Source organism: Odocoileus virginianus, chromosome 22 (genome assembly GCF_023699985.2).
Source record: "Odocoileus virginianus isolate 20LAN1187 ecotype Illinois chromosome 22, Ovbor_1.2, whole genome shotgun sequence".
Taxonomy (NCBI): domain Eukaryota; kingdom Metazoa; phylum Chordata; class Mammalia; order Artiodactyla; family Cervidae; genus Odocoileus; species Odocoileus virginianus.
The window spans coordinates 7,534,008-7,556,420 of record NC_069695.1 but is presented as its reverse complement, the minus strand read 5'-3'; the positions used below and the strand labels follow the sequence as shown (position 1 = coordinate 7,556,420).

General features: G+C 40.0%; 1 protein-coding gene across 5 annotated transcripts in view; it reads left to right on the top strand.

The window, feature by feature from the left end:
- DCC (DCC netrin 1 receptor) overlaps window positions 1–22,413 on the top strand; it is a 1,226,177-nt gene that overhangs the window by 821,139 nt on the left and 382,625 nt on the right. For all 5 annotated transcript variants that reach the window (XM_070452514.1, XM_070452512.1, XM_070452511.1 and 2 more), the window contains one exon: window positions 8,475–8,631. In XM_070452514.1, the coding sequence (XP_070308615.1) occupies window positions 8,475–8,631 (157 nt within the window). The remainder of the gene's footprint in view (window positions 1–8,474; window positions 8,632–22,413) is intronic.

Genomic DNA, 22,413 nt, shown 5'->3' with positions numbered 1-22,413 from the left:
ACCTTCAATTTGGACTTCTCTTGTGGCTCAGCTGGTACAGAATCCATCTGCAATGTGGGAGAACTGAGTTTGATCCCTGGGTTGGGAAGATCCTCTGGAGAAGGGAAAGGCTACCCATTCCAGTATTCCAGCCTGGAGAATTCCATGGACTGTATAAGTTCATGGGGTCACAAAGAGTCAGACACAACTGAGCACCTTTCACCTTCAATTTACTTTTCCTTGAGTTTCTTACTGGAAAAATTCAGTTACTTAACAAAAAATATTAAAATGCTCTAGCACTGAGCTTTTTTTTTTCTTCCGTAACAACTGAGCCTGTCCTCTATTTTCATTGATTCTGTCTTATTAGCAAAGCAAACTGCATGGAAAAGCTCTGCTTCTTAAAGCCTGCCATGCTGACTTGTATCTTTAGATGTATCTGATGTGTGTTCTCTGGATGTTCTCCATGGCTGGAGAAGAGGGTTGCATGGCAGTTGGGGCAAAGCACTATATGGTTGGGATGAGGTGAGTGATGGTAAAGTCCCATGAGGGTGGGAAGGAGCAGTGTCGCTTGTCAGTCTTTATCCCTCGAGGAAGCTCTGATGAAGGCAAATGATTAAAAATGGCATGTTGGGGTCCCTAGGCATGGAGAAAGGATAAACAATGCCTAGGAATTCAGTGACATAAACTCAACAGAAAGCCTGGAAACAAAGGGCGCTGGGGGTTGGATAGAAGCATAGCTCTCCTGCAGTTGGTGAAAGGTGCTAGGGAGAGATGTTGATGGGAGAGATGATTACAAATACCTCACAAAGCCCTGGAGTAGCGACAAGATGAAAAGGGTACCATGATTAGTAAGGCAATACAGGGAAGGAAAAAAGACCTGAGATGAAGCAAATTCTTACAGGAGGAGATATGTGGGATGATAAAAAGGGAAATAAAAGAATGATTTTTTTTTTTTCCTCTCTCTGCTACCTGTTAAAGGATAAAGGGAGAGAGATGGAGGGACCAAGTTCTGTCCTTGGACACAGGAAGCACTCTTGTCCCCAAATCACCTGACCTATCAGAGCCCAAATCATTCTTAGAGCCTTTCTAGTAGGACTTCTAGATTTCTAAACAGACAACTTGACACTGGGCCAGCCAAAACAGACTTTCTGCTCCCTGGATATAAAGATAGAGAAATTTAAAAACCACTATTTATTGAATACAAAGTATATACTTGGGACTGTGCCACCCTTAAAATGCATCTCTCATCATCACTTAACCCTGAATATTAAATGTTTTGGATCAGTTTTTAAATGTGGACAATAAGCTTTAGAGAAGATAAATAACTTCACAGTTCACATAAATTTAAAAAAAGAAAAAAAAACACAGAAAAATACAAGTCACATAGTCACAAAGTTTCAGAGCAGAGATTCCACATCATATCTATTTAATCATGGTTTTCTAGTCACAACCATTTGTTTACATAAATGATGGATTAACCACCTCCAAAAACTGCCTGTGGCCCTTCCTGCATTTTGGATAAACTCTTTAAAAGGTGTTTTCCTAATTAAACAAAGGGAAAATAAAAAAAGCATTAAAAGCATACAATGCATGTGTTTACATATATACAGTGTACAGCTTTGACTAGAAATATTCATTCATAAAGGTGCTAGTTGACCAGTTCACCAGATACTATTTTTTCTTCTCATTTTGTCTTTTGAAAAGATTTTAAGCTCTGAGAGATGTAGTTACCTCTGCTGAGATGATAACACTTTCCAGAATTTGTTTTTCTTCTTATCTCTTTGTGTGGCCATAGGTAATTCTTCTTAGCATACTACTTTGGTCTGGCAATTCTCTTTGATGTACAGTCCTGAGATAAGCATCATATTTCTTATGATAGATCCCCAGATCAGGACAAACCAGCTTTTTTGGCTTCTTTTCTGCTTCTTAGTGAAAGTATTACCGCTCCTGGAAATATTCCCAGATAAACATACCTTTTATGATTGTTTGGCACATGATTGGATTTCAGAAAGATTTTTCCCTACTCCATTTGATGCAAAATGCAGTATTCTCACCCCTAACTTACATTCCCTGGAAACCTTCCTCTGAGTTCAGTTTTTCACTCTACTTTGTAATTTATTTGTTGTTGTTATTGACTTGATAAGAGGTGTCTGGCTCTTTTGCGACCCCATGGACTGTAGCCTGCCAGTCTCCTTCTGTCCATGAGATTTCCCAGGCAAGAATACTAGAGTGGGTTGCTACTTCCTTCTCCAGGGAATCTTCCCAACCCAGGGATCGAGTCTACATCTCCTGCATTGATAGGTGGGTTCTTTACCATGAGCCACCAGGGAAGCCCTGATAATTTATTAGCAGAGCAGTAATGAATAACATAACCAGTTTGCGGTGATAGCTCAGTCCCCTTCCTGTACCTAATCTCAAAGACTCATTTTTCATGGTGGTATAAATGAAGTAATCTAATCAAGTCTCAGTTCAGTTCAGTTCAGTCGCTCTGTTGTGTTCCACTCTGAGACCCCATGGATTGCAGCATGCCAGGCCTCCCTGTCCATCACCAACTCCCAGAGTTTACCCAAACGCTAAACATTGTAATTTCACAAATTTGCAAAGCCTTTCATTTAACTAACACTGCAGGAGTGCATTGGATGCCTAGGATATGACTGACTACACTACAGTTTAGATTTGGAGATTCAACTGTGGTGAATGGTCTAAACTCGGTTCCTACTCTTCCCAAGCATCTTCTTTAGGATAGGATGCCACAGCATGACTGGACCCCAGCAGTGCAGCGTAGGAAGTGTCCTGAGGGGCTGTTTATTCTTGTCTTGAAAGCTCAGCAGAGGCACCTAAGCCAGGATGGGGGTCAGTGGGGTGACTCCTAGGCTGAGCTCTGACGAAGCCCAGGTCAGAGCCGAGAATCAGTTGGGAGGAGGAGGGCCATCCACCTCAAGTCAGCACTCAGAGGGAGCAGAAGTGAAAGCCCCAGGTTTTCATGGGATCCAGAAAATTCAGCCTGGAGAGCTGAGAGGTAGCAGGGAACCAGGCCTGCAACCCCGAGGCCTTTGGACACACCTCAAAGCTAGCTCCTCCACCCTAGAGCCCTTCAGCTTTATCAGGCTTACTGCTGATAAAGTAAACTAGGATGGAAGGCACCATGCTAGAGGTGGGAGGAGATGGGTCCTTCAGGCAAAGGAGGGGCAGGGAGATTCCCAGGCCCGAGTTCCTCTCTGGAATCTGGAAATAGATTGAAGCAGGTCTTCTTCACCTCTTGCATTGCACATCCTCTTACCTCTGTGAAGATCGAGTCAGTTTATGACTGAATGCATCCATTGATTTGTCAAAGAAAATTCCAACATGTATCATTCAATTCTATAGCACTAATACTATGGACAGTTTATAGATTGATCCATTAAATAGGTTTCTGGGAAAAGACTAGAAATGGTTTAGTAGAAGAGTGTGGTCTGATTTCTAAACAATCGCCCTGCCAAAAAATTTAGAATGGAACTTGTTCATAAGTAAGAGACTGCCTCAAACTTTATAATTGTCTTACATTTTATATACCTTATGTCTTCAAATTAGTTCCCTCTTCCTTTAGGACAAAATTCACAGTTTAAAAATAATTCTTCCCTCCAAGCATAACGATAGGAAATTGTAGACATTTAATAAATGTTGGTGACTTATGTTTGATACTAACCCAATATGTTATTTTATGTAAAGACTTAGATTCAATGAAATATTGTAGTTAATTAATTGCTCTCAAGTATTAACTTAAGTGAAAATGACTTAAGATCACTTTTTTAATTCACATTGTGTAGATTTACTAAAATTATTAATATACTAGCTCAAAAGCCATGATTCTTTGAATTTTGAAAATAATGTCAACTTTAGAAGAAAATGTTAGTCTTTGTCATTTTCAACTCTATATATACAAGCTTTCTTAGGTAAGCTTGTGAAATTACTTTGTGAGCTATAAAAACTGCAAACCAAAGTTTAAATGTTCCCTACTTCTCCATTTGGACAACTAAATAGATGTTTGCCCTTAGCACAGTCAGATGATCCTATTATTTTACTAATGTTCTCTATTTTTATTTTATTTAAAAAAAATATCCCCAAGTTAATAAAGAAACATGTCAAATAATGTATCTGGTTGAGCTACATTTATGGTGTTTTAGTTTATGGCATGGGGAGTAACAGGGAAGTGAGCCTATTGGTTGTTTGTTTAATGCAAATTAAATATTTTTATGTTTTCATGAATATATCTTATCATCTTTCATATCTTTCACAGAGTTTGCAGGTTGAGCACTGAGAATAAGTTTGGAGAAAAATTAATGTCCATAAACACTGTATATTAAAAATATGATGGAAAAAATGTCTTTGGTATCGAGAAGGGAATGTAGCCTACAGAAAATTTAGCCCAATATTGTAATCATTATCAATGCTATTGCAATGACCTTACAAAAATGTTATTTAATAATTTAGGTTTTAAAACTGTCTGTTCTTTAGATTTATATTATCCTCTGAAATCATCTCCTTTTTTGGATTTTGCTTTGATAAAATTTTTTTTAAAAAAGATCTTTTAATAAAAGAGAGAAGACTAGGTTATGGTGTGGCAAATTCGCCTCTTCTTCTCCATGACAACAGATAAAGAAGCTGTAACCATGACAACAGTAATGGGCCAGGGAGATTAGGGGCAGACTGGAGATTAGACCTCCAAGAGCAAAGAAAAGAAGTCCTGATTGGCTCTTTATTGAGACCTTATGTGAAGACAAGTTACTGTTGAGAGAAAGCATGGAGGATTAGCAAGAACAAAATGATCGCCCCTGTGTAAAGTAAGAAGTCTTTCTTTTGTTAAAAACATGCCCGTTCCTTTTCATATAACGACTGTTGAAATTGAGGTAAAGAGTCCATGATTAATTTTAGTCTGATCTTGATTTGATAAATCGAGTCTAAACTAGCTGTGTAAGAAGTTACTTTAGAAGCTTGGAGTGGAAAGCATCTCTGTGGACCCCAACAGATCCTCACCCCGCCCAGCAGTTTCCTTCTTGGCAGCCCCTGGAGGGTGGAGAAACCAACTCATTTTGATGTGGTACCCCTGTAAGCAGAGTGCTCTGGGGGGAAGAAGGATTTGAAAATTTTTCTCCTATTATTTTAAAACCTATCTTTTTGACTTCTTAAAAATTCTCTAAAGATTTTTCCAGGTCATCATTGTTTACATTTTGTTTTTTAAAAAAGAAAACTTGTAAAAAAAAAAAAAAAGTCTTGAAAGGATCCCATATTCTTTAAGCTGATGAGATGTATAGGTATCACCTTTGAGAAAATGAACTATCTATGATTTCACATGGATGCCTTGATAAAGGGGGTATTCATTATTTTTGAAATTTTATAGACATGAGAATGTTTGGTCAAGTGGTGTGAATATTTTTTTCACTTTAAAGCCTTTTGCCAAATTGAATTCTAAAGAGCTCGTATTCTTACAGACTTCAGCTGACAGCATAGAGCTTGTCATACCCTGACTAATACTACATACGAACCTTCTTTAAAGTCTTGCTACCCTGACAGATTTTTAAATAGACTTTATTCTGACTTTTAGATTTTATTTAAATGTGCATTTCTTTTATTATTTGTCAGGTTGAATCTTTTTTTAAATAAAATTATTCATTATTTGATGATAGATATTAACTGTATGCCTGTTAGCTATTCTACAAATACCATGAGTCAGTCGTTACAGAGGAAACACACCTAAAGTAAGTCAAGAAGAAAGGAGGATTTAAGTGAATGAAGTGGACTTGTTTAAGTGGGAATTGCCTGTGCAGTGGCCCAGGGGAATCACAAGCGGTTCAGCCTGGAGACAGCGTGATCAGTATCAGCATCCAAATGCACCGTGCATCCAGGCGAGCCCATGAGAAGAGTGGTCTCATCTCCTCGGCCTAGAAGGGCCGCAGAGGATGGGTGCTTGGTGAATGCTTGCTGAAGGAATAGAGCTGATGTGGACATGAGCAAGTCTCTGCCCAAAGCTGTTATTTTTCTGGCAACAGAACACGTGAGGCTATTGTGCGGGAAGGCTCATGCTCTGGAATTACATTCAGTGGACGGTGGAGGAAGTGGGTAGGTAAGTCCCCCAGTGTGCGTCTCCAGAGGCCTGTGCGGCCGTGGCTCCCAGAGGCCCAGGGAGGGTGCTCTTCCGTCTCCCTCAGAGACAATCCGCCGGGGAGCTCCCTCTTTCCAGCCTTCCCTCCCGGCCCTGTTTCCCTTCCCGACTCCTCACGGGTCTTTCCTGGGATCACTGTCCAAAAAAGTGTGTGCACTTAGGGCCTCTTCTGAGGGCCTCTGTGCAAGCAAAGGCAAACCAACAAAAATGATAAACAGGAGCAAGGCCGACCGGCAGATTGAGAAGCTTGAGTTTCTCTGAGGTAACGAGTAGCACAGGGTCGGTGAGCCGGTGTGTCTTCATACAGGTTGATGCTGGTCGCTGTACAGAGAATGAACTTGAGGGAGGTGAGTGGAAGATAAACGGGGGAACTGGAAGGCCGTCATGGCAAGTCTGCTGAGAGAGAATGGCAGTGTGGAGGGGAGTGGGAGAGGTGGAGATGAGATAGAATACAGGTAGCAGGCGTCTCCATGAAGGGGAATCCTCGCAGGGGCGAGTGAGGGAAAGTCAGGAAGAGGGGATACGTGTCTAGGGTTGTAGGCTATAGATGTGAGAAAAAATGTAGACACACCTAGGTCAAGTGGCCCTAGAAGAGAAGCAGGCTGCGGGGGAGTGATAAATTCACTTCAGCGTGATAGTTTGAGCTGTCCATGGTGTGCGGAAGCAAAGGTTTTTGTCAAGAAGCTCAATATCTGTATTTTTAAGAGAGATGCTCCCTACCCAAGCGTCAGTCTGTCTGTCCCCTCCCCTTATTACTCCATCATAAAAGATTGACTGACTCACCACCAGTCTCCCATTCATGTCAAATACCAGGCTGATCAAGAAAGCAAGGGGGGAATTGTATCTGCAAAGAAGTTGGCTAAGAATCTGTGGAGCTAGAAATAACTGAAAGCGTTTTGCAGCTCTTGAAAACCTCTCTTTCTAACTGTATTGTAAACTGGTTAAGTTTCCAGAACTGTTGGGAAATAAGATAACCCCCTGCTTCCCCAAATGGATTTTCCAGTGAACAGGAGTTTAGTTCACAGCAGGAATGCCCACTCGGCTAGTCCCTGGAGAAAATAAATGCAAGAATGGAGACTAACTTCAATAAAAATTAGAGAAAATGGCCCACCAAAGCCAGTTTGAAGATTAAATGCAGACAAATGGGTACTTGTGCTTTGGGGCCAGAAATCACCTGTCAATATGAAATATATGTTCCATAGACTTGGGGACTTGAACAAATAAAAAGAAAACTGAAATATCCAGCAAATATTAATTATGAATTCACAAACACGTACACACACACAAACACACTCTCATTTAACTGCAAACATCTGTTAAAGATTATAAATGCCCCTAAGGTATTTGAAAAACCAGTTTTCCACCTGTGGATGATTCAGTTGTTCCTATAAATAAGAGTCATTAAATTGGATATAAATGTGGTGATACTCAACAATATGGTACAATGGTAATTCTTGATGTCCAGTGGAATTTTTAGTCTTTCCTTCTATTAGCATTGCTAGTAGAATTGCTTCTACTTGTTCTATCTTTCAACATTTAGTTTGCTGCTTTTAATTGTGTGTGCTCATTGGAAACAGTGAAACAAGGTCTTCACATTGTATCTAGAATGGTGTAAATGGGCAGTCAGAGTAGAGTAAGATTTTATAGTAAATGCTTAGTTATCTAAAGCATGTATCAGTACTTGGAAGAAACTGCCTGGTAGGCCAGTGGTTAGGACTCAGCGCTGCTGGTGCTTGGGTTCAAGCCGTGGTTGATGAACTAAAATCCCACAAGCCACAGGGTGCAGCCAAAACAAAAAATGCCTGTAGTAAGTCTATATTCCGTGTTTCATGTGGAAACCAAACAGTTTTCCTTATGATCATGAATCCCTTTAGCAGTAGAAACTGGCCATATACAATAGAATCGTGTTATTAGTTGGCCAATATTTTATGAAATCCAAGAAATTCTAATACATTTTTTATTGAAATATAGTTGATTTACAATATTGTGTTAGTTTCAGGTATACAGCAAAGTGATTTGGATTTTTTTTTTTCTGAAATATATGTGTGTATTATATATATGTATGTCTTTTTTTCCCTTATAGGTTACTTAAAAAAAGAAAAAAACTGAGTATAGTTCCCCATGCTTGGTTATCTATGTTATATATAGTAATGGGGAGGGATAATTTTGAGATTAACATATACACTCTAATACACCTTCGATTCCACTGTTTCGTCTTTGGTTTCTCTTTCCTTCCTTCCTTTAGAATCGATGGGAATGCACCATTCCGCATTTGCAAACGGGCCTTCCTTGCCTTCCTGCACATTTCCTGCCCATGTCCCCTCACTTCTGACAGCCTCCTCTCCTTCCTCCGCAGCCATCCTGAGCTCCAGCGTCCTCCCTTCAGCTCCCAGAGATGTGGTCCCTGTCCTGGTCTCTAGTCGATTTGTCCGTCTCAGCTGGCGCCCACCTGCAGAAGCAAAAGGGAACATCCAAACTTTCACGGTCTTCTACTCCAGGGAAGGTGACAACAGGTAGGTGAAACCAAGAAATTCAGCTTAACCCACCAAGTCTTTAAATATAGACTGTGGGGTGATGGTGGCCAGAGGTCTTGAGCAGGATTTTGCAGACCGTGAGAAATCTCTGCTCTCTGCTTTTCACTCATTATTCAGTGGAGATAATTGAGTCGTTTGTATGGTTTTTTAAATCAGGATTGTGTACAGAAGTGAATTCAGGGTTTTGTTTTTTTTTTTTAATTTTTTATTTTCAGTACATTGAATCTACTCATAAAAACATTCTAAAAATGTACAACTTTTCCTTTTAAACAAAATATAGTAAAACATTTTTAAAAAAATCCCCAAACAGAATATTTGACATTTACAATTCAAAATCAAAGTAGCAGAATATTAAATATTTACAAAACTGTATCTTTTAAAGATATGTATAAAGTTGCATGCAATTTTGTTGAGTTTGCATAAAAGAATGGCTCAAAACTTGGAGATTTTCCCTCATCTCTAAAAAGAAAATATGCCCAGTAGAAGCTGTGCAGATTCTTGAGTACACAAGGTTTTCCATTTCAGTACCAAAGCCTCTTGTTGTGCATCTAAGAACTTTAGGTGTGTGAGGGGCTTCTTATAACAGCAGGGTGGAGTGTCTGGTACAAATTCATTTATTTATAGAAACCTTCTTTGAAAAAAGACAAGCATGTAAATATATGCTATCAGGCTTTTTTAAAGTCTCCTTGATTTTTCAAACTGGTAAACAGAGAACAGAATTAGGCTATATATTGATAGAACCGAATGTGGGAGAACCAACGTGGTAAGGTTGCAGTCTCAGCTCTGACACTGACATGAGGCGATATCCAGAAAACCACATAACTTCTCTGAGCCTCATTTCACTCTTGAATAAAGAAAAACTAATAGTACTTACCGTAAAAGTTTTTGTTATTGCTAAATCAGGTTGCATTTATAAAAGTCACTCAAGAATAAGAGTCTTTAATATTATTGTCTAGGCAAAAGTGTGCTGTATACGTCTGGTTTCAAGATCACAAGCTACTGTTGTTTTTTTGACTTCTTTGTTGTTTTGTTTTGTTTTCTGATTTTTTTTCCCTTCCTTAAAGTGTTTCATGATTTTAAGGCTTTGAAGTTTGATTTGTAAGTCTGTAATAGATACGGGTTAAGTTCCAATCCATAAGAATAAACTGTATATGATATCTCATTTCTTTAAATTTATTACACTTATTTTATAGTCTACATTTGACCATTCTAATATCTGCAGTCTTTGTGGGTCTGATTCAGCAATGTGTTTCTTCTGACTCTTCTTCATGGGAGCTTATTTTTCTTCCCATGTTTGGGCAATTCTTGACTGTTAACTCTAGTTCTTAGAAATTTGTCTGAGGGAATTTTTCAGGCCAAGATTTAAAGCACATTCTCCTGGGAGGATCTGCTTTCCCAAAATGAGTCCATATTAAACCAAGTTTCTGTTAAGATGTATTTGGTCCACGCAGGTCTCAGGTGCTTAGTCCCTCAGATGTGTCCGACTCTCTGCAACCCCGTGGACCATAGCCCACCAGGCTCCTCTGTCCGTGGGGTTCTCTAGGCAAGAATACTGGAGTGGGTTGCCATGCCCTCCTCCAGGGGATCTTCCCGACCCAGTTCTCCCACACTGGAGGAGGCTTCTTTACCAACCGAACCACCAAGGAGGCGCAGGTCTCATACTGATATTTCATTAGTTATCAGAAAATCCATTAAGTATAACATTTGTTTTTCTACCATTTTTAACATATCAACTTAAATGAGTAAATGCAGACTTGCGATAAGCAATTTTAAGAGGTTTTTTTTTTTTCCCCTTTCTCTTCCAACTAAGTTAAAACTGATATTGGGATGTATTCACTTGTCCTCTCATGACGCTAATTTCATTTTCATTTTCCACTGAAGCTTGCTTTTTTCAGGATCCTGGCTACATGCAGGGTTCTCTAATAAGACCTTATACCCTACTTTATCTGAAAACTTTGTTTCTTATTCTCTTTTCCTGTTAGTTTCTAAAATTTATAGGTCTAGACTTCTACTGATGGGCAAATACCCTAAGTTAAAGAGTGATCCTGGAAGTCTGCTTTCCCACTATAATTCTCTTATTTTGCTGCCAGCATATTCATGGGTAATTTTTTTTTTGTAAAAGAGGTTTTGAATAATTTACCCAGTATTTTAGGTGTGCTGTAAAAAAGCGTTTTTTCACATACTATCCAATTAGCCATATTGCTTGAAATGGAGTTTTGCAATATTTATCAAATGCCAATATGATTGGTATCATTGTTATTTATCATTAATTATTGGCACTTAAACAGGTATATTTGCATTTAAACATGTTCAATGTTTGGAACTTTTATTTAAGATTAAAGTGTCAAGCCATTCTGTAAATATCTCACTTAGAATGAGTCAGAAAGCTAGAGATTTTTCTTAATTAACTTCCCATTCAATTTTTAAAGCATTTTGTAATTTTCTCTCCTCATTATATTTGGGTTTTTTTTTAATATTGCCAATTAAAGATGATTAAAAGATGAGCATGTAAAAGCTGAATTTGCATCAGAGAAACATTATGTTGCCAAATCCCAAGGTTCTGTAGACAAGAACACCTATTTTCAGATATACTCAGTGGACCTGCCTGTGCCTCTCACACAGAGAGGGAACAGCATCAGTAAATTCTTTAATGGATGAGGATTTTGATAGGGTAACTAGGATCTTTACAAAATATCTGTTGACTTGGCAGGGATCCAATTCCCAAATCTTTTCTTCCTCTTAAATAATTAGCCCAAAGTGGCCATGCAGAAAATATGACCTGTTTTGTGCATCTCTGTCTGTGCAATGTTTTAGAGAGGCATGAGGGAAGAAGAGAGGGGGAGGGAGAAGAAAAGGAGCTAGAGAAAGCAGAAAGCCCGAGAATGGACACGTGTCCTATTGGGACCCAGTTGTCCACAAGGCTGAGCTCCCATTAATCCTGGCGATCACTGTTCATTCTGGAGAAGAGACTGGATGGCTGTCACAAGTGTTACCTGTGCCTGTTGAAGGCATGTGGCGGGGAAGCCCAGGTTGAAGTGTCAGGCTTCTGGTCCCTGAAACTTTGAGTGCTTGAAACACATGGTGATCTTTAGGAACCCTCCAGGATCCGAAAGCAACAATATAGCTTGGGCTGGCGGGGGTGGTCTTTAGTTCAAACGGCCGCAGCGTGAAAATCGGATGGCACAGTGAAACGTCTCTCATGCTGCGTCTCAAAATGCTTTTCTTCTCAGTTCACAGCAGCTGTTAAAGTATATCCTTTTTAAGTTCCTGTTTTCTTTTGCGATTTGACCTGCCTCTACCATGCAAGAAAAGAAATACACCAATGCCTATCGCCTGTGTTCCCTAGGGTCATTCATTACTGTGAAGAAGCAGGCCTTTGCTTCAGTTTTATCTCTGCAACTATATAACTCTGGGACCTTAGGAGAAGCCTCTCAAGTTCCTTGCATGCAGCTGTGAAGCCTGGAGATAATAATTCTCGCCCACTTGTCTTCATGTGTTCACATGGGTTTCCTGGTGGCATCTTAAATTCAACCTGCTGAGAACCATACTCACTGTCTCCTCCTTAAGTATATATTTCCTTCACTTTTCTTGGTTTATGTTTGTCCCTTTCATCCTGTTGACCAAGCAAAAAAACCCAAGTCATGTTTTACTTCTCCGACTCAGCGCTACTGTTAGTCATCAGGTCTTCTCTTGTCTATCTTGGCCACAGCTCAGCCATATCTCCTTTCTTTCTGTTACCTCTACTATCACTTATATGATCTCTGACAATAGTTTCTCACCTTCTAATCCATCCCCCTCACTGTCTCAAGCTATCTTTTTGAAATATAGTTTGGATCACTCACTTCACTGCTTAAACAATGGGAAAGTGTTTTAAATTTAAATATGATCAAATTTCTATATAAAGACATGCAAATAACTACTACCAAATTCCCTTGAATGGAAATCTGTCTGCAATCTATACATAGATAGAGTGTAGTCCCTCTAACCTATAATGGTTAAAAATATACCACGTACATCCAAATGGCTAGATTTGGAAATGGCACTATGATTTTATCAGATGTGAGTTTTGTCAATTTAGCTATATAAAAACCAGGAATAACATCTCTTTGCTGTGATGGGCGAAGGGAACATGAATTCTACCTATCAGAATTGCTGTGAGAACTAACTGAAAGAATTCAGTGAAAGCATCCCAGGTAGACACTGTACAAAGGCAGGATGCAGGTCTCAAAATTGTTTGAGCTCTAAGACAGACAATATGAAAAAGGCTGAAAAGAAGGCGCAAAGGTGATGGTTGTATCGCTGTAACAATGGGTTGCCATCTTTTATATGAACCACTTATTTTCAAAGCTGCTCACTGTTTCCTGCTAATGAAAACATCTCATCCTTTACTCATCTACTGATATCTTCCTTGCCTTTCAGGCCCATGGATCAATCCTTCCTACCCTCTTGGGCAGTTATTCCTCTGGCCATCCCGTGACTCTTGTCAACAGCACTCTGCAAATTCTCATTGCTCTCACTTTTAGACATCATGCTTTCTCTTATTTTCCTGTTCCTCTCTTCTCACATCTCCAGTACCTTCCCTCTCTCCCCCTCTTTAATTGACCTTCCTCCTAGTTTCCTGGAGAATAGTAGTACTCAGAATAGAAGTTGTATAAGCTTCCATTTAAGACTCTGATTACAACCAACTTGGATTCCATGGGGACCCTGCAGTTCATGGATTCTATGGTCTTCCATGGCCCCTCCCCCTTCATGGTCCCCTTCACTTGTTAAATAGCTGAAATCCCGCAGTCGATTCTTAGAAACACTGCCATACACCGATGCTTTGCTTGTGATTCTCATTTAATATTAGTTTCTTGGTGGGAGTGGGGAAACAATTCAAGTAAACTCATTTTCTGCCTAACTTTTCTTGTTCTCTTGGAGCTGAATATACCTGGAAGAAAATATGTGCTGATAGTCTTTAAATTCTTAACTACTCATCTGGGAGTTACATTGCACAGAGCAGTCAGGCTCTCTGACACATGACCCTCAGGATACTTAAATCTCCAATACCTTCCCTCTTTCCCCTGCTCTTAATTAACCTTCCTTCTAATTTCCTGGAAAATAGTAGCACTTGGAATAAAAGTTGTATAACCTGCGTATCTGATTTACCTATCTCAGTGAATCTTTAAGTATGTAACCTGTCTTTCCTCAAATTGCTGGGAAAGAATTGGCCGTGCTCTTAACAGGGCCAAATGTTCACTTACGTACTAGATCCCACCCTGTCTTGCAAACAAAAGAACAAAGTTTCATCTCAGCCTTTCTCCTCAGCATCATTTGTTTCGCACCTTGGGCTACCGTGCCCATCAGCATACAAGCAGGTATTTGTATTTTCCCTCTCAACAAATCATTCCTCTCAATCTCATTTCTCCCTTCTCTATCACTTCATTCGCTTCCCTTTTACAGCAACAGACCTCGAGTTGTCTAGGTGAGGTGAAAGTCACTCAGTCATATCCGACTCTTTGCGACCCCATGGACTATACAGTCCATGGAATTCTTCAGGGCAGAATACCAGAGTGGGTAGCCTTTCCCTTCTCCAGGAGATCTTCTCAACCCAGGGATCAAACCCAGGTCTCCCATATTGCAAGCAGATTCTTTACCAGCTGAGCCTTATTACATATTATTACATATTACATATTATTATTACATATTACAGTTATGATTCTATTGCTAGTGTTTCACTGAAACTGATCTTATCAGGGTTTCCCAGGTGGCATCCGTGATGCTAAACCCGATAGTCAATTCCTGGTGCTCTCATTACTTGGATAGTTAACAAATGTTGTCACTGTTGATCACTTCCCCTATCATTAAACATATCCTTCCCTTGGGTTCTATAATAGACATTCTCCTGATTCTATTCCAGTCTTTATGGCCACTCATTTTCAGGCTTTTTTTTTTTTTTAAATGTTACTCTTCTTCTCCCTGACCTGTGAATATTAAGCTGCCCTAGAACTCAGATTTTGGAGATATCAATTCACCTAGTTTGTGACTTTATATCAATATTTTGTCAATATGTTGACGCCTTCTAAATTTGTATACCTGGTCCTGCCGTTTTACCTGCAATTCAGAATCATATAGCCCGATTCCTTTTTGATTTCTCAACTATGATTTGTCATGAACATCTAAAACTTATAAACAAACTATCTATTTTCCTTCGACCTCAACCTCCTTCCAAAACTTTGTCATGCCAGAGATTCCTGCATCTCAGTAAAATCCACATATTTCTCATTACTCAAGCCAAAGTCCTTGGAGTAATTGTTAAGACCTCTTTTTTTCTCAAAGTGAAAGTGGAAGTGAAGTCGCTGAGTCATGTCTGACTCTGCGACCCCATGGACTATAGCCTACCAGGCTCCTTAGTCCATGGGATTTTCCAGGCATGAGTACTGGAGTGGGTTGCCATTTCCTTCTCTAGCAGATCTTCCCAACCCAGGGATCGAACCTGGGTCTCTTTAAAGGCAGGCACTTTACTGTCTGAGCTACCAGGGAAGCCCCTTTTTTTCTCAAACCCTACATCAAATCCATCATCAAGTCTTAGCAGCACTGCCAAAATATATCATGAATCCTTGATAAGATAGGATACCTGATATTTGCTACAAAATAATTCTAAAAGACTGTCTTCTGTGATTTATTTTAAGCTGACTGATGGGAATAATGTGGGTCATCATATCATTCTGTCTAATTTTGTATTGCTCAAATTTTTCTATGATTAAAAAAGTTGACTATATAAAACATATACTGAATCCTGCCACTTCTTCTTACTACAATCAAGTCTCATCCATACTATTGCTATAACCTCTCAAGTCTATTCTTACCTTAGCAGCTGAATTTAACCTAGAGTTCACACAAGCTACTGCTGCTGCTAAGTCACTTCAGTCATGTCTGACTCTGGGCGACCCCATAGACGGCAGCCTACCAGGCTCCCCTGTCCCTGGGATTCTCCAGGCAAGAACACTGGAGTGGGTTGCCATTTCCTTCTCCAATGCATGAAAGTGAAAAATGAAAGTGAGGTCTCTCAGTCGTGTCTGACTCTTAGCGAACCCATGGACTGCAGCCTACCAGGCTCCTCTGTCCATGGGATTTTCCAGGCAAGAGCACTGGGGTGGGGTGCCATTGCCTTCTCTGTCACACAAGTTAGGCTGCATCATTTCTCTTCTTGAAAACCCTCCAGTGACTACCTATCTCATTCAGAAAATTATCAGAAATCCTTGATCTGGCCCCTTGTCACCTTCCGAACTTCATCATCTGTATTTACTGTTTTCTTATTCACTCACTCCCTCTGCATTTCCTCTGTATACCAAGAATCCTTCCCCCTCCAGAGCAGTGTCCTGATTCTCCAGCCTCCCTAGAATGCTGCTCCCCTCAAACGTTGGCCATGGATCATTCTCTCCGTCACTAAGTCTTTGCAGAGGCGGTATCCTCTCTTCGAAGTTTTACTTGACTGCTAAACTTCCCAGTGTCCTTATTCATTCTTATTTTTCAACACTGAGTTATTACCTTTTAATTATTGTTTCCTGAATCCCTTTTCCCACCACCAGAATATAAGCATTATGTGGGCAAGGATTTTTTTTTTATCACTTTATTCATTGAGCTATTCTCAGCACCCAGAGCAATGCCTAACTTAGAGTAAAAGCTCACACGATAGTTGTTGAATTGAAGTTCCAATTGAAGTGTCAGTCACCGTGTGAAACTCTCCAGGGTCCTATAAGTCAGAAGTCATCAACTTCTCCTTTATCTGCCCCTTTCACTTTGATTGTATGACTATGGTAAGTATTTGGCACCTTGTATCTGGTTTTATGTTTGTTTGCCTATATGTCTGTTTCTCTCCCCAATGATTGAGACAGGATCTTATTTATAATTCTGTATCCAAGTGTCTAGTTTCCTGACTTCTGCAGATGTTTACTGATCGGAACTGATAAGATAAAAGTGGCGGAGAGGCAGATGTGATATTCTTAATAGATTTTTCCTCAACCAATAAAGCAAACTGTGTTACTGAGAAGATGAAAACGCTGACTGCAATTCAATGGAAACTTCTTAAATTGAGAAACAAAAAGTTGATTTTGAAGCTTGATTCCGCTATCTTGGTTCATTTTCTCCTTTCTGGCTCTCAGCTAGAACAAACATGAGCCATGTGTCTCTGAGCGATTAGCTGGGATGCTTATTTGCCCATACAGGTTTATTTAGCCCCTTAACACAACAGCTTTTTAAAAGGTAGTGGATTTAACATTCGCCTCAGATTTGCGATGGCTTTGTCAGGCAAATTACTCTAGCTCAGATTATCATTAATCTGTCTGACTGGTTAATGGTGTCAATAATGCAAGTGCCACGGTTAACATTTTTTATTCAGCCCCTCGGGAGCTTTCATTGCATAAGTCAGAGGACAACATAAATTCTAGAACCTGAAAGCCAGAATTCACAGACATATATTTGCTTCACAGACATCCAGCTGTCTCTCCCTACTACCTAAAAATCTTTAGAATGGAGAATGATCTTAGGGATCAGAGTCCAACTTTCTGCTACTTAAACATCTAGCGGCTGATGCCCAAGGGATGGGTCAGTTGCATCCCTAAGACCACAGAGTAAGCATCCACACTGAGATACTGAGAGCAAGCATTTATTTACTACTCACTGGTACCAGGGACCAGGCATCTTCCATAAATTGTCTTTATTTCATCCTTACAGCAAAACATCCAGACGAGGCTTAAAGAGGTGTATACCTCTGCTATACAACTGACAAGTGGTAGAACCAAGATTGAACGCAGGCCTGCCCTCGGAGCGAGTGTTCTCAAGCTCTACACCTGCTTGTTCTCAGCAGTTAGTGGATTAATCTGGAAGAGAATCAAACTTTCTTGATACTTTCAGAATTAGGATATGGATTTCTTCGACAGGCTTCTTTCTGATAATTCTCTGACTTAATGTTGAGGCTGATTTGCATCCTTTATTTGCTATGTAAAGCACAGTAGCAAATTTTTATATGTATGTAGAACATTATACCTTCCATTCAGCAAGCTAAAATTACATATGGAGTGTGACTCAGTGTATTCACAAGGTTAAGGCTTTGAGGCTGTGAAATTGAACTTCCCGGGCTTCAATTCTGGTTCAGAATTGAACTAGCCATGTGGCCTTGGGCCAGTTACTGCTACCTTCATTTCCTCATGTGGATTAATAATAGTACCTGACATGTAAGGTAGTGATGAGTATTAAACAGGGTTGAGAAAGTGCCTAAAACACTTGGTCATTGCCTGGAACAGATGGATCCATGGGATGGATTCATGTGGGTTGGAAGTGAAAATCAATGAAATAAAGACATTTCCCAATTCTTGTTTAGAGAGAAGTTTATCACTTTCGCAAATGTTAGCACATTTGATTCTCAGATAAGGCTGGTATGATAATCTCTGTTTTACAAATGAGTTTGCCTGGCTCAATTCAGAAAGTCTGCAAAGCATCAAAATACACAGAAGAACTATACAAAAAAGATCTTAATGACCCAGATAACCACCATGGTGTGGTCACTCACCTAGAGCCAGACATCCTGGAATGCAAAGTCAAATGGGTCTTAAGAAACATCACTATGAACAAAGCTAGTGGAGGTGATGGAATTCCAGTTCAGCTATTTCAAAACCTAAAAGATGATGCCATGAAAGTGCTGCACTCAATATGCCAGCAAATTTGGACAACCCAGCAGTGGCCACAGGATTGGGAAAGGTCAGTTTTCATTCCAATCTCAAAGAAGGGCAATGCCAAAGAATGCTCAAAGTACCACACAATTGCCCTCATCTCATATTCTAGTAAAGTAATACTCAAAATCCTCCAAGCCAGGCTTCAACAGTACGTGAATTGAGAACTTCCAGATGTTCAAGCTGGATTTAGAAAAGGCAGAGGAACCAGAGATCAAACTGCAAACATCCATTGGATCATCGAAAAAGCAAGAGAGTTCCAGAAAAACATCTACTTCTGCTTGATGACTATGCCAAAGTCTTTGTGTGGAGCACCACAAACTGTGGAAAATTCTTTTTTTTTTTTTTTTTTTTGGAAAATTCTTAAAGAGATGGGAATACCAGACCACCTGACCTGCCTCCTGAGAAATCTGTATGGAGGTCAAGAAGCCACAGTTAGAACTGCATATGGAAAAACAGACTGGTTCCAAATTGGGAAAGGAGTACATCAAGGCTGTTTATTGTCACCTTGCCTATTTAGCATATATGCAGAGTACATCATGTGAAATGCTGGGCTGGATGAAGCACAAGCTGGACTCAAGATTGCCAGGAAAAATATCAATAACCTCAAATATGCAGGTGACACCACCCTTATGGCAGAAAATGAAGAACCAAAGAGCCTCTTGATGAAAGGGAAAGAGGAGAGTGAAGAAGCTGACTTAAAACTCAACATTCAGAAAACTAAGATCATGGCATCTGGTCCCATCATTTCATGGCAAATAGATGGGGAAACAGTGGAAACAGTGAGAGGCTTTATTTTCTTGGGCTCCAAAATCACTGCAGATGGTGACTGCAGCCATGAAATTAAAAGACACTTGCTCCTTGGAAGAAACACTATGACCAACCTAGACAGCATATTAAGAATCAGAGACATTACTTTGCCTACAAAGGTCCATCTATTCAAAGCTATGGTTTTTCCAGTGGTCATGTATGGATGTGAGAATTTGACTATAGGTCTGGTGAGGGCTTTACAACCTCCAGACATTCTTTGGATTCATTGGGGAATACATAACTCCCTTGCTAACACTAGCAAGCAGGTACTCTTTCTACCCCCTTCTGATGCCTATGTCAGACAGTTTCTCTATCTCCTTTATACTTTAATAAAACTATATTACACACATACAAAAAAAAGAAAGCTGAATGCCAAAGAATTGATGCTTTTGAATTGTGATGCTGGAGAAGAGTCTTAAGAGTCCCTTGGACTGCAAGATCCAACCAGTCCATCCTAAAGGAAATCAGTCCTGAATATTCATCGGAAGGACTGATGCTGAAGCTCCAATACTTGAGCCACCTTATGCAAAGAACTGACTCATTGGAAGAGACCCTGATGCTGGAAAAGCTTAAAGGTGGGAGGAGAAGGGGATGACAGATGATGAGATGGTTGGATGGCATCACCGACTCAATGGATATGAGTTTGAGCAAGCTCCGGGAGTTGGTGATGGACACAAAAGCCTGGCGTGCTGCAGTCCATGGGGTTGCAAAGAACTGGACATGACCGAGTGACTGAACTGACCTGACAAAGCTTCACCTAAGATGCTATACAACTAGGAAATATTATAAGCAAGGATTTAAATGCAAGTTTCTAGTCCAGTGATCTCTTTACTATACCACACAAAGTAAAAGATACTTCCTAAAAGGACTGTGTGAGTTCAGATGAGAGAATTAAAACACTTTACTGAATATCATTCAGTTTAATCCTCACAGACACCCTGTGAGTTTGGCAGATAAGGGGCTGGTATCTTCTTTTTGCAAATGAAGTGGAAAAGGTTCCAAGACAGCCCCTGGATTGCTCAAGGTCACACGCCTATTTTGTGGCAGAACAAACACTGGGCGGGGGCTTCCACCTTGCAGCTGTTTGCTTTCCATGGCTTTATGCCACTTCAGGAAACCTCTGCTCACTGCTCAGGATTGGAGACCAGCTTTCCATGACTGGTGTGGAGAATTCATTTTAGAATGCATCGTGCATTACATTTTCAACACAGTGTTTACATATTCTTTCCCTGCCCCTCAGAGTTGAGGATCCTGCAGCTGATGAAGCTTGTTATGAAGGGAGTGTGTTGTGATGCAAAGACAGCATGTGATACAAAGACTCAGAATCCAAAGCTCCACCTTCAAGCTAAGTCAGGCCTCCTGCCGCTCTGCTTCTCTGCAAAGTGTACAACCGTGTCCATTCTAACGTGTTCTAGATCACTAAATGAGACAATAGTGATTTAATTTTTCCTGTGATGTACATTGAAATATAAAACATGTCATCGACAGATTTCCCATGTCAATGAATGACCCATGCTTCACCTGTGAGTTGACCATGTGTCCAAAACTGTATTGGAAGTAGCAGAGGAGGGTATAGTCTCTTAGGAACAGTTTAGTTGTATTAGGTAGGTAGGCGGGACTAAGGTGTATCCGTGAAGATGGAGCAGTGGGGGAAGATTCTAGAAGTATTCGGGAAGCAGAATGGACAGGGCAGGGTGAAAGATTGGACAATAATTGTGAGACAGAGGAGTTTTCAAGGATGATTCCTAGGATTCAGCTTATGGCGAGATAAGTTGCTGAAATCAGGATGGTGGAACAATCCAAGTTTGAGAATGAAGATCAGAAAGTCACACTCAGACATGGTAAGTTTGATATACTTTTCAATATTCAAGTTGGAATGTCAAGCAGGATCCTCCTTGAAAATAGAAAGCTGGAGCTCAGAAGAGAGGTTTGGGTTGGAGATATCGATCAGGAATTTGTCTGCGTGGAGATGACAGTAGCAGCTAGAGAAAGGTAGACCAGCCGTCCCCAAATCACAGGATGGGGATAGGACCCAGAGCTGAGTCATATTTATTCTGAGTACTAAACAAAATAAATCATTTGAATCCAGAACTTTTCCTTTTCCATGAAAAAACAGTTGTTGTATTTGTTGTTGCAGTCGTTATTGGTTATGTAACTAGTGTTTTGGATGTGTGCTAGATGCTGAAACAAATTATGTTGAGACAAAAATTTTTTAAGCCTGTTCCTCAGAATGTGTGTGTGTGTGTGTGTGTGTGTGTAAACAATTCAAGTAGAAACAGAAATTTTAACCAAAATTTAGTGAAAATACCTCTGACCAAGAAGATGACTTCCATCCCCCCATTATGCTTTGTCTAGGGGTGGGTCGCCTCTGAACCTACTTTCCCTTCAAGATAACAGTGATTCCGGAGTCTCTGCTTCTGGGGGTGAGAAAGGGTGGCCTTGGGTGGTGGTTGCTGCTCTCACTTGGAGCCCTATTTCAGTAAATAGCTTATTTCCAATTGAACTCTTTCCACCATTGCACCCTTGCGACTTTTGTTAAAGAAATAAAAATCAAAGAAGAACGGATCAAAAGATGTTAAAAATCTCTTCATTAAAAATACCATAGGTCCTTCCTGAAGAAGGAGTATTAATAGAACTCTTCCTTTTTAAAGCAATTAATTAGGCATTTGATACATCAAGACAGGATTTGTTGCTCAGCCCACAGCTGTGACTGCATGTTAACACCCTGCTATACTTAGGCAAGAGGATATATGTTTACTTAAGATGTGCGCTGTAGACTGATTCAAATGATCCTCTAAGAAATGATGCCACCTTAATCTTTAAACTGTGTTTACTTCTGAAACGTAAATACAGCAGTGCTGAATTCAGCTAATAAACACACACACAGAGGTAATTTTCTATTCCTGATAAAGAATAATAGATGTTTTAAAAAAGCTTCTTTGAGGAGAGCTCACTCTTCAAATCGTGAGAAAGAAACCTAGGAAAGTGAAGTGGCATCTGAAAGCCACCCAAAGTTGGAAGGAAACATTTCGGAGATCACACTCTGTGAAGATGTCGTACAATTATTATATTAAAATTTTTACTTTTATTTATGCTTTCATTTAAAAATGAGCACCAGCAGCATAGGCGTTACTATCATTATTTTTGATTTTTAGTTAGAGGATAACTGCTTTGCCATGTTGTGTTAATTTCTGCCACACAGCAACGTGAATCAGCCCGAGGTATACGTACGCCCCCTCCC